The sequence below is a fragment of the Cavia porcellus genome, unplaced genomic scaffold, assembly GCF_034190915.1.
Source record: "Cavia porcellus strain 051 isolate PalLab524CR breed Dunkin Hartley unplaced genomic scaffold, mCavPor4.1 scaffold_13, whole genome shotgun sequence".
Taxonomy (NCBI): domain Eukaryota; kingdom Metazoa; phylum Chordata; class Mammalia; order Rodentia; family Caviidae; genus Cavia; species Cavia porcellus.
In genome coordinates this window covers 41,992,552-42,005,434 of record NW_026947496.1, presented here as the reverse complement: position 1 = coordinate 42,005,434, position 12,883 = coordinate 41,992,552, and the positions used below count along the sequence as shown (strand labels likewise).

Sequence of the window (12,883 nt, the reverse complement as noted above, 5' to 3'; positions counted from 1 at the left end):
AGGGAAAAAGTAAGCCCAAAAGGCTAAGTTATAGGACTCACAGGAGTTTCCAAATTTCAGGAATTCTCCTAGCTCTTTTAAAAAGTATAAGCAAACTTTCTAGGAGTGCTATAAACTTTATCTTGTGTATGAATAATCTGTTGTTATCGTAACTTATCTTTGTTCCAGTAATATAGTTGAAGTTGACATGTTCCAAAGAATCCTATCTGGTACACTTTATTGTTTCCAAAACATGTAACATCTTCTAGTGATCTTTCATAATGAAAGGTGAACGAAAGTGAATTACCACCCCAGAGTTGACTTTTACATATCCTCTGCCTTGTTCACTATATGTATTATAAAGGGTAAATTTAAAATTATCTCCAGCTCTCTGCAATAATTTTAAAATCTAATAATAAAGAGGATAAAAACTTTTAAATATTTTCCCTAACAAAAGAATGGTAACAGTATACAAGTTAGTGGTGAATACAAAACAAAGGTGGAAAATAAGAGCTGGGTATGGTGGCTCACGCCTGTTATCCCAGCACTCGGGAGGCTGAAGCAGGACCATCCTGGTTTTAAGTTCAAGATCAGCCTGGGATAACAAAGTGAGTTCAGAGCCAACCTGAACTGTATAGTAAGATCCTATCTCAAAAAGATCCCCCTCCACACACACAAAAAAGTTGGATAATAGGATTCCTCAAACAAAGGAAATTTTAAAAATATTTTTAAAATTAAAAGCATATTTTAATGCTTTTCAAATTATAGAGACTATCAGCTAAATTTTAGCAACAATGATTACTGTAACTCAGTATAGACTGTAAATTAGCTTTAGGATTAACACTGGGAAAAAAGGTAAAGCAGTGATTCTGTGGCTCTGTTTTGACCTGCCTACTTTAGGGGGCTTTTACTAACTGAATACGCTTCAGGAAAACCTTACTTGTTGTCTCAGGCTAAACCATACTATGCCAACATTTTCCATCTTAATTGGTGTTAATCCTACTCTAAAAACATTTATTCTAACTCAGACAAATAAGATCAAGACAGTATGGAATGCTGAAAATGAAAGCAACTCTAACAGTAAAATGTAAAGAAATGATCTCTGAGAATATTTTAACTAAAAACACCACCGTGGAAAACACTGATTGACCCATTCAACAGTTTTCCAGAATCACAAGCAAGAACGAAACCACGCCAAATCTAAATTACAACACTTTATTGCAGCATTGGCAAAGGTCAGATTTCTGAAGCTGGTGAAGATTGGGCAGCATTTCCATGTGAAATGTTACAACTTTACAAATTTTGTTTTTTATTTAAATCTACATGCAGAAACTGAAACATGGTAAAAGAAAAATGCAAAATAGCTAGAAAAAAAGATGTAATCAAGTTGTAGCATACAGATGTGCTCTTTAACAAAATTCTCTATGCCTACTGGAAAGCAAACGAAAGACAACTATTCTAATAAATTAACAGATTGTCAGAAAGAGACTAAGAACCCTCATTTCTATTTGGTAGGGGAAAACAAAACAAAACAAAAACAAAAGCAAAACAAAAGCTCTACTTGTTTCTGTATTTTGTTTAGAGACAAAGGCTGTAAACCCATGAAGGTCAACAAAATATTCTGATCTACTTCTTGTTGTCCTTCGTTCGTTTTCTGTGACATGCTGACTGGCACATTTTGTTTTCAATGATACTTACAATGGGCTCAACTCTATCCCTGTTCTTAGGCTGGTATCAGACTTTTATAAGCCATCTGACTTAATGCTCTCTGTATACTAACAATCTTCACATTTTTCTTTCACTCAAATAGGCAATTTTATATCACTGGATGATGTGTAAAACAGATTTTCTCCTTCATCTCTTGTTCTCCTTGGAACAAATTTCTAAACAAAAGCCTTCCTGGTGGATTATCTGGTATTTGGGTATCTTTCATCATTTTGTTGTCCTGCATGTAAGTTTTTACTAGGAGATTTTACTGCTTGCTCTATACTTTCCTACTATAGTCCTGGAGCCCCCAAATATTCTTCTTCCAACATGGGATGTTCAATTCAGAGACACTGTAACTCAAATCAAGTTTAAAACTCAAGTTCATTCCCCCCATACCATTACCATCACAACTGTTTCTTCTCTGGCTCAGTCGTCTCATTGGCGTTCTTCTTGGTGTAACTGCTCTGTAGTCAAGTGAACCATCTCATTTCTTGACTGCCATCCTCAAGAGAAGATTAACCCTCACGTGATTTCCATTACAAAAGGCCTTTTCTGCCTTGTCTGGAAGCCTCGGCTTGTTCCGGTGTCTGCAGAGGCTGGTGTTTCTGCCTCATGGCCCCAGCCTGTTCCAGGTTTAGATTTGCAACTCTCTAGACCGACATGCTGAGATGTGTCCACTGCTCTCATTCAATTGCTGGAGGACTCCACTATCCACAACATCAGATACAGGACCTAATGAAATGACACGTGCTGCTGGATCAACGTCTCCTAAAGACAAACAGGGTGGCATTAGAGACCTTACTTCTGTATAAGGCAAAACTGGGACAAGAAAGTTCCTCAAATACTCAACTACCATCTACTGGCTTTTGCAAACTAATGCTTTTTCAACAGCAGAAGTGCTGACAAAATCTGAAGTGACTCCTGTTTTTTGTTTTTTTTTTCCTGTGGCTAATTTCTATGGCACTAAGAATTCGTGATTTGTGCTATGGCTGAACTGTATATCTCAAAAATGCCTATGTGGAAGTCTAATCCCCAGTACTTCAAAATGTAGACAGTATTTGGATATAGTGTTGGTGCAGAGGCAATTGGTTAAGATGAGGCCACATAGTTTAGGGTGGGCCTCTGATCCAAAATGACCATGTCCTTATCAAGAGGGCGAAATCTAGGGGCTGGGGATTTAGCTCAGCGGCATAAGCGCTTGCCTTGCAAGCAGGCAGTGAGTTTGATCCCTGGTACCGATAAAAAGGAAAAAGACTTTAAAAAAAAAAAGAGGGCAAAATCTGAACACAGCATGCACACAGGAAGCACACCATGTGAAGATGAAGGCAGAGATTACATGCCAAGGAACACAAAGATTGCCAGCAAACCCCCAGGAGCTGGAAGGGAGGCCAGGAACAGATTCTTCCTCACAGTCTCAGAAAGAATCAACCCTGGGGACTCCTTGATCTCAGATTTCCTGCCTCCAGAACTGTGAAACAACAAACTTCAGTTGTTTAAGCTAGTTGTTCCAACAGTTTGAGGGGCCTCATACAGTTTGTTTTTCACAGAGCAAGTTACATTAGCAAGAGATTTTAAGGAATAAAATGCAAACATAGAAAAATATATCCTGAGCTATATACATTCATAATTTCTGATCTTAACTGAATGAAAAACAGATCAATGATCTAATTAACTGGAGAGAAGATAAAAGTATTTGTTCTGATGTCAAGACAAAGCAGCTGTCTAAAAAAATATTTTAAATGCAAGAAATCATGTTCAAATCTTACCTGCCACTTGTTATAGTGCAGGGTATCATGTGACTGATTTATAGGTCAAACAATAATTCTGAATTATTTTAAAACTAAGAGCTCAAAAAGTATTTACTATACACACTTTTTTAAAAAAGTTGGACATGGTACCATGCACCTGTAGTCCCAGCTGCTCAGAAGGCTGAGCTAGGAGGACTACTTGGGCCCAGGAATTCAAGACCAGGACGGGGATCATAATGAAACCCCACCTTAAAACAAAAACCAAAACCAAAACGAAGTACTTGCTTCAGCAGCCATGCCAGTAATCTCAGCATTCTGAGACTGAGACAGGTGAATCACAAGTTTGAGCCTCACTCTGGCAATTAGTGAGTCACGGTCTCAAAAAGGGGGAAGGGTGGCTGGACATATAGTTCAGTGTGAAGGCCCCAGATTCAGTTCCTAGTACTTAAAAAACAAACAAATACACATTTTTTAAAACCCCTACAAAATAAGTCAGTCTGATAGAATAAACCCCTGTTCCCTTAAGTGTAACCTCTACACCAGCAGTTCTGACGTTACTTAGGAACTTGTCAGAAATGAATCAGAACCTGTATTTTAATAAAATCTAGATGATTAATATATTTTAAAAGTCTGAGGAACCCCAGATTAATTTATATTATCATCTAAATCATATTAGTACTAACACTTGCTAAAGAGACTAAGTTTCAATTTTTTTAATACTAACAGTAGAAAACCTTGTTTTGCATTACAGAAAACTGAGACAAGAGTTTTACTTATAGCTCTATTTCCATCTTAACTCACTCAACATAAATACTTATAATTTTAAAAATACTGTAAAAAATCGTAATTAATGTTCAGGAGCCTATAAAAATCCACAGGGTTAAAAAAAAAGCTTCTATTTCTTTAATAACCAGCTAGCAAATAGTATTTACTCTTGCTTTCCCTTTAAGTGACAATTATCACCCCTATTAATAATTGATTTTTTAAAAAATACCAGCCACGTTAAGAATCAATGTGACACTTGAAACCAATTTCTGAGTTTACTCACAGACTGCTCTATCAAATTTCTCTTTACCCAATATATACTGTCACCATTAGTAACTGATATTTAAAAAGAAAACCACCAAGTTAAGAATCAACTTGAAAGCAGCTTCTCAGACTTTATTCACAGATGTAAGGTTTGCCTCTTTTCATGGTTCCACACTCCAGCTCATTCTTCTAACTACCTGATGATGCTACTGCTCAAGATACATGTATCTACTCAAGGCAGAATGGGCCCAAGGTGGAAAGCAGAATAAAATAAAGAGGAGTCAAACCACCAGGAGGCTCTGTTCCCCCAGTCTGTTCTTTCAAATGTCTCTAATTCTTCAATTAACCTTTACAAATGACAAAGAAAAGAATGAAAACTCATAAATACTTGCTAAACAGCCCAGGCTGGCCTGGAACTTATGATTCTCTTGCCTAAGCCTTTGTTTGTTTGTTTGTTTTTGGGGGGGTGTGTTTTTTTGAGACAGGATTTCACAATGTAGTTGAGTTGGTTTTGAACTACCTATGTAGCCGAGGCTAGCCTCAAACTCACAGTATTCCTCCTGCCTTGGCCCCTGACTGCTGGGATTACAGGCGTGCGCTACTATTCCCAGCTGCCTCAGCCTTCTGAGTATGCAGAATTACAGCCACCCTGCTTGGTTACAAAGCACAAGTCTTAAGGATGAGGGACAAATTAGAATCTTTCAAGTTTGTTTTTAAAGGAAGACTTAACACAGTTCAGAAGGATAGCTCAAGAGTTGGGACTCTCACAAAAAAAGAAAAACAAGATGAAGAGCTTATGAGAACTGAGAAAGATAGTTTATTAGTCAACTAAATGCAAACTGGAAAAAGTTCCTTTGCTATAATATCAGTTGGGGATCCACTGTAGGTTACAGCCAGCTTGGGCTACCGAGGATTTCAAGGCCAGCCTGTAACACATAGCAAGCCCTTGACTCAAAAAAACAACGGTTCCTTTGTTTATTCAACAAACATTTATGGAGCATCTGCTTGGTATTAGGCACTAAGCTATTAAGAGATACTATGATGAGATAGAAAGGGGAACTGGAAATGGGGGAGATGGAGAAGCAAAAAGATCAAGATGTGTGATATGTATATATATGTACCAATATCCCATGATGAATATATTAAGTTTTACAAATACATAATAAAAATTTTAATGTGAATGAGGTAAGAGACAGTCCTTGCACCCACAGTCTTTAATCCCATTGGGATTAGAGATAAGCTAACAGGTAATTTGGATGTGGTCTACAGTGAACCCATGACAGCATATTCTCAATGAAGTACATCAGTCTTGAGAAAACCAACCTGGGCCTAAAGCAGGAAGAGAAATAACTATGGGAAAGAATTCAGAAGACTGCTTCAGAGAGAGGACAAAAAAGAATGGCTAGAAGAATACAGTTAGTTTAAAAAGGCCAACTTGATTAGGAGCAGGGGGAAGAATAGCAAGAGATGAAGCCAACAGGGATAAGTGTATGTGTATCACATAGGCAGGTGCTTGCTAACCAAGCTGAAGAGTCTAGATTTTATCCTATAAGCCATGAAAAGCCATGGAACAGTATTAAGAAGTCACAGACAGACAGACTAATTTTCATGTTAGAATTAACACTGGGTATAGCACAGAGAATGAACTGGCAGGAGCTGAAAAAGACCTAGAAGTCTGTGAGGCAGCTGCAGCAATAATTCACATGTGATCTTAGGCAAAAGGCTGAGGGGGACAGCAGCACCTAGTAATCCAACTAGGAGGTGATGGTAGTGTGATCTAGGGTCTTGGTAGGTGGGGGGGAACCCTGAAAATTGTTTAGTAGTAGAATGCAGAGGATTTACTAACAAAATGTAGAAATTTATTACTTAGATTGAGGAATTAGGAGAAAGGGAGGAGTCCAAAGTGAAACCTTTTTCCAGTGTGGACACTGGGAAAGGGTACACACTGAGGTTTATGTCTGAGAGTCACACATTTGGACAATCAGAAATTCAAAGCTGAGGTTTAGGCTGGCGCTATAACGTAACTGAGCCATGGAAGTGTTATTACTGCTGCAGAGAGTAAGATAAGAGTAGGGTTGAACCCTGAGCTAAACAAATATGGGCATCTATAGGCAGGACATATGCATAAAAGAGCTGAGAGTCTTATTGGAGCTGGATGGGCCACAGAGAAAGAAAACAACCAGAAGCTGACAAGAGTCACAGAAGCCAAGGGAAGAGTATGTTAAGAAAATGAGGAAGATCTGTAATACAAACGCCATAAAGAAAATACTCAAGAGCCAGTTAGGAACCCCAGAGAAGCAATTTTATTAAAATGGCAGGAGTGAGCAACACAATAAATGAATGATAAGGAGGAAAAGAACAAATGTAGCCCCTTCTTTCAAGGGAAATTGGAGAAAAAAAGGTAAAACAGAAAATTAACCTTGAAAGTGAAGATACTATCTTGTTTTTTAATTTCCCACAATAAAGGGCTGAATCTGATAGAATGTATGCTGAAGCAAGCAAATCCTACTGCAGATTTCCATATCATCAAACTTTATAGTTACTGATCCTATAAGATTCTGACACCCAAACATTTAAACATTAGTAAAAGACACTATACTGAACTGAAAAGGGATGACGTTTCTGAAGAGCATATGCTCTTCAGAGATATTAGACTACAACATGGAAATGTGAAGTTGATGGGAAATATCAAAATAAAAAAGATTTGAATAGTTTAGGTCTCTGAGGACAAGAGGAAACACTGTTAAGAATACTATAGAATATCTTTAAAGCTACCTTTTGGTGTGTGACGGTGCTGAGAAAATCGAATTTAAGGCCTCACTGCATGCAACCCTTGATGTACTAATAAAACTAGCTTCAATAAAGGACTTCTATATTTTGCTAAAATTAGGGTTTTAGCAGGTAAGTTTAACTGAGAATTCTATAGTTTATTCATATGAATGTCACAAAAAAGTCAAGGAAGTAAAAATTATTTTACCTGCCACCAGTCTTAAAGATTAGATCTGCATTAGGTGCTCCCTTTGGATGTTGGTAACGAGGCCGCCGCTCACGATTGGTGTTTGCTGGAGCTGGGCGCTGGGCAAGAGACTGCAGCATTTCTGTGATAAAGAGCAAAAAAGAAAATGCTGTTAAATCTTATATGCCTTCTATGAACCAAATAAAATACAAAGGAAATCAAATTCTAGTCCTGTCAAGAAGCTAATTAAAGAAATGACCATTAGGGGGACAGGGATATAGGTCAGTGGTAAAATGTCTCTATTAAGCACAAAGTCCTGGGTTCAATCTCAACTCACCAAAAAAAAAAAAAGAAAAAAAGAAAAAAAAAAAAGAATGAACAAACGAACGAAAGGATAAATGAATAAACCAGTATATAGGCTAAAATAATACAGAAGTACTAGAAGAACACATCAAGACATGAGTAATACCCACTGTTCCTTTTATTGAGAACTTTGCCACTACCAAAGTGTCTGAAGAGGCAGTAAAACAACCAAATAAGCAGTATAGACACCAGCTAATAAATAGGACAGCATTTTGAGTCAGTTTCTACTGGTTAAAATCCTAGTTCTGTCAATTTCTATCAATGAAACTTTAGATTTAGATTCCGTAAACATAACATGCAAATAAAAATAGGACTTTTCCTACAGAATTAGTGTGAGGATTATCTACTTTGAAAGAAGTACGTAAAATGGTATCTGACCATGGTGTTAGTGAAAAGGGCATGCTGGGAGAATTGGGAGAGAAGATTGTAGAAGAGAAATCAAAAGACAAAAAACCATAAATAATTTTACATAATACTCTCTTTAACATACAGCATTTTGTTCAATAAAGTGCTGCACAATCGGCCATCTTACAGCTCTAAAATCTGGATACCACAAGACTGCCAAAAAAGTGGGAGTTGTGTGACGTGTCCATGGAATCTGGTATCAATTAACTAAAGAGTGCTGTCTGTGTATAGATGCATAAAATTAGAATCCTAATATCAACATATTCTCAAATCTGAAAAAATGTATTATCCTCAAAACCAGGACTCCAAACAGACAAAATGATATATTTACTGAACAAATTTGCTCACAATTGGCTGGCAATGTGACACAATTCACAAATCATCTCTTTTGCAAATGTTGCTAACAGCAACATTTAAATAACCTAAATGAATCTAAATGAATTATGAAGTTACCAAATGATGAAAATGTTATTTCACAAGAAAAATGAAGACAGAGATAAAAAATTAACAGTATAAATATATACACATATGACATAAAAAAGTCAAAGAGAACAAAGTTGCTAACTATATTTAAAAACTTAAAAAGTATCAAAATTTTACACCTCTTTTACAACTGACTTTATACCTTGATAATCTTCTTGTTCCTGCCGTTCATTGATATCTAAGGTGAGCTTTTTCATTCTCATCCTCTCTTCCTGTTCTGCTTGTTGCTGGTTCCAATGATTTGCAGCAAGTTGGGACGACATGGGCACATTGAGGATCTTAAACTGAGGGGGAAAAAAATAACAAATCACAAATAGCCTTAGAAAACCCAAAGAAAGCAAAGCAAATAAAATAGTAGGTAGAAAATGAATTTAGAAAAATAAAATTTTCCCTTCACTATTAAGCAATAGTTTTGTAAGAGCATCTAACAACAACAGAAAAGTGGGGGAGGGCTGGGGATTTAGCTCAGCAGCATAAGCGCCTGCCTTGCATGCGCGCAGTCATGAGTGTGATCCCTGGTAATGATTTAAAAAAAAAAAAAAGAGCATCTAACAACAAATACTATTATCACTCTAGTACAGACAAACCCCATCAGGGTTAGATGGGAAGTGAAAGGCCACCAAGTTTAACCTGCACGAAAGTCTTTAGTGTGCCCTACCTGGAAGCACACAAGCAGCAACAGAGTACAACTTTTCATCCTGAAGATGCTGGCACATGTGAATAGTTCTCAGAAAGACTTATCTGCAAATTGTAATTCACATCCTTTTTATTGCTACCCACCTTGTGAACTACAAGGAACAAATTGTGTCCATATTCAGCATTACTAAAGACAAGTGTAATGCTGAAGAAGAGAGAGAAGGAATCCTTGTCTAGCAATGTTATTTTTTAGCAGAATAATTCTGGCTAAGGATTGCACACAGTAAACAAACTTAGATAAAAATCTACGAATTTCTGAGTCATAGCTCTCCGGAAAATGTTAAGTAAGCTATGTTACCATCTAAGCATAAAATGGAGATGTTTCATAACCTAAATTCTTTGTTGTGAAAACTTCACTTCACTTAAAAGATCTCATATATTACTCTAGGCCAAAAGCATGTCTGTGCAATGATAGGGTTAAGAGAGGTATACTCAGGATCCTAGAGCTCTTTCTGCTTAACCTGAGCCTTCTGAATGCTGGCATCCTTGAAATCATTACTAAAGCTTAACTCTAAGTAAGATCTCATTCATTTGAGTCTGACTTGAAATCTGATTTTTTTATGTTATTTTAGATGCTTTTGGCTTGCATTATCTCTTTTGTGATGTACTTAGAATGTAATTACGCCAGAACAGTGAAAACACTAGGCTAGATAAGCTAAGGTAAAATATAAAGTATGGATGAAAAACTATAGACTAACTATATTTCATATTTATAATAGTAAGTAATTAATGTCTCATATGTCAAAACAAAGACATTAAGGTAGGGCACTTAGCTATCTGCCTAATAAATCTTACCCCTTTTATCTGAAGAAATTAACTTGAAAGAATTTAGCCTTAATGATCTAGCACTCACTTCTTGCAACTAATACTTTTGTTTTAAAAAAAGAGTTCAAAGCCATTGAAAAAAAATAGAGGACAAGGATGTATGTAGCTCAGTTATAAACGAGTTGCCTAACATGTGGGAAGCCCCATGCATGTTAGTCTCAGCATCACACAAAAACTAAAACAAAACCCCTACAACTTTAGTGGGCTATAGCTGACATACAATCAGCTACACGTATTTGACATACGTATTCTGATGAGTATCAACACATGTACACACTTGAGAAAGATTCTCCTCAATTAAGATAATGAACATATCCATGACCTTCAACCTTTGTAACTCATCTCCTTCTACTCTCCCATCTCTAGGCAACTGTTGTTGATCTGCTATCACTACTGATTTCATTAATTTTCAACATTTCATATAAACCAAGTCATATAATATAAACCATTTTTTGCCCAACTTCTTTCACATGGAATGATTCTGAAATGCATCCAGGTTGTTATATGTAACAATAGCTCCTTCCTTTTTATTCCATAGTAGTATTCTGTTAAAGTAGTACCATGGTTCATGAACTTAATTCTTTCCATGATTCTGGTCACATACTGAATTGGACGAGAACTGAATCAAATGTGCCCATAAGGTCAATGCTGAACTTAAATTACTGAATTTGTTCCGTTCCTGCCCAATTTGTTTTGCAACCAGAATTGTAAAGTTCATGAACCAAGGTACCACTGTATATGAATATACCAAATTCTTATTAACCTGCTGGCAATATTTAGGTTGTTACTAGTTTTGAGTTATTAAAAATATAGTTGTACATTGATGTGAAGATCTGTGTGAATGTGTGTTTTCATACCAAATAAATGAAACATGCTAGGAATGGAATAGCTGAAACTAGCTGATTGATTTTACTTCTTAATAAACTGTCTAAAAATGAAAAAGAAAAAGAAACTGTCTAATTGTCTTCCAAAGTAGATATACTACTTTCTTTATACCCTAGCAATCTATGAGGTCACATCATTGCCAAAAATTGGCATAGTCAGTCATTTTAATTTTAGCCACTCTAGTGAATATACACTGATATTCACTTGGGTTTAATTTTTAATTTCCTAATGACCAAAATCATTTTAAAAAACTTATCTAGGTTTATACTAAAAAATTGAAAACTCGTTAACTGGACTATAGTTTTCAGAATATTTTTTACTTCCTTTTGAAAAAGTAAATTATTTGGCCACTAAGAATCTTCTCTTTCATTCCATCTTTTAAATTTAATGACAAATGCTCTACAAAAAGTTCAGTCCTCAAAGATGAGAATTTATTTATGCTCAAAGACTAGGATTTATTTCAAGTAGACAGGTTATTCCTTTTGACATTAATTTGACTCAATGTTTAATCTTTCAGAGAGAAATGTTAATACACAAGGTATCAGTCTATAATCATTGGGATTATTTGTTCTTATGGCTCTGCACACAACCTTTTGCACAGTACTTCCTAATTCTTTTGAATCCTTTTATTATTTACAGGTTTTTTTAAACTGCCGATTTATGACTAATAATTAGAAAAATAAAATCTTTATTTCTGTATACCTCTCCTTACGCCATTTGTAATCCATCAGAATACGTTTTTATCACATAGCATGTGCTCCAAGTACTTCCTATTCCTAACAAAAATACAGTATTAATTACAAAAGCATTCTCTGCGATAAACCTTTTAGATTTATTTTCAAAATTCAGGAAGATACATTTAAAAAATAAGTAAATGAAAAGTTCAACTCAGAATCATTTTTTCTGTCAAACTCCTGTCTCTCTAGCATACAATTTCATAATCAACTTATGCTTCCTCAACAATAGGATTAATGTGAGACATCACAATAATTTATAGTAAAGTTCTTTAGTTTTAGCACTAGTCACATAGGAAGCATTCTACTGCACTATATTTCCAAACCCAGGTGTTATAATAAATTATTGGTAGAGAAAATACCATTAATAGGAACTGTAAACAGAGTTGGGTAACAGGGAAGAGATTTAAAATTCTAGTGGAAAAGATACAATTTTCTTTCTTTTTTTTTAATCGGTACTGAGGATTGAACTCATGACCGCCTACTTGCAAGGCAGGTGCTTATGCCGCTGAGCTAAATCCCCAGCCCCACAACTTTCTTTTTTAAAAAACAAAAAAAAAGAACTTAAAGCAATTTTCCAAATTTCTCTTAAAAGTTCAGCCATGAAAAATATTCAGTAATACAGGAGTTTAAAAGTCTAACATCAACAAAGACAGTCATGCAAAGAAAAACTCTAAGGGCCAGGGATATAGCTCAAGAGGCACAATACCTGCCTGGCAAGCACAAGGTCCTGAGTTCAATTTCTAGTACCAAAAATAAATAAATAAAAAGAAAAACCCTAAATTCAAAGGTACGATTATACATTAAAGAATAATGTCTAAAATATATAAAAAGCTGAGTTTTAAATATTATTGCTCTTAGCAAAATTATTACCTTTATCACAGGCTGGAATTTTGAACAATGTTATTTTTCATTTATTTATTTAGACAGGGTTTCACTATGAAGTTCAGTCTGGCTTTGAACTCATGCCATAGCACAGGCTAGCCTCAAACTCATCAGAGTGATCCACCTGCCTCGACTTTCCATGTGCTGGGATTACAGGTGTGAGTCACCATGCCCAGCCCACAATGTTA

General features: G+C 35.9%; 1 protein-coding gene across 3 annotated transcripts in view; it reads right to left on the bottom strand.

Annotated features, from left to right (window-relative positions):
* Positions 1–1,180: 1,180 nt before the first annotated feature.
* Upf2 (UPF2 regulator of nonsense mediated mRNA decay) overlaps positions 1,181–12,883 on the bottom strand; it is a 118,717-nt gene continuing 107,014 nt past the window's right edge. For 2 of the 3 annotated variants that reach the window (XM_063260146.1, XM_063260147.1), the window contains exons 20-22: positions 8,813–8,954; positions 7,441–7,561; positions 1,181–2,454 (exon numbers count right to left, since the gene is read on the bottom strand). In XM_063260146.1, the coding sequence (XP_063116216.1) occupies positions 2,445–2,454; positions 7,441–7,561; positions 8,813–8,954 (273 nt within the window). In that variant the 3' untranslated portion in view covers positions 1,181–2,444. Of the gene's footprint in view, positions 2,455–7,436; positions 7,562–8,812; positions 8,955–12,883 lie in introns of those variants that run through there. The other variant, XM_063260148.1, reaches the window with a different exon arrangement.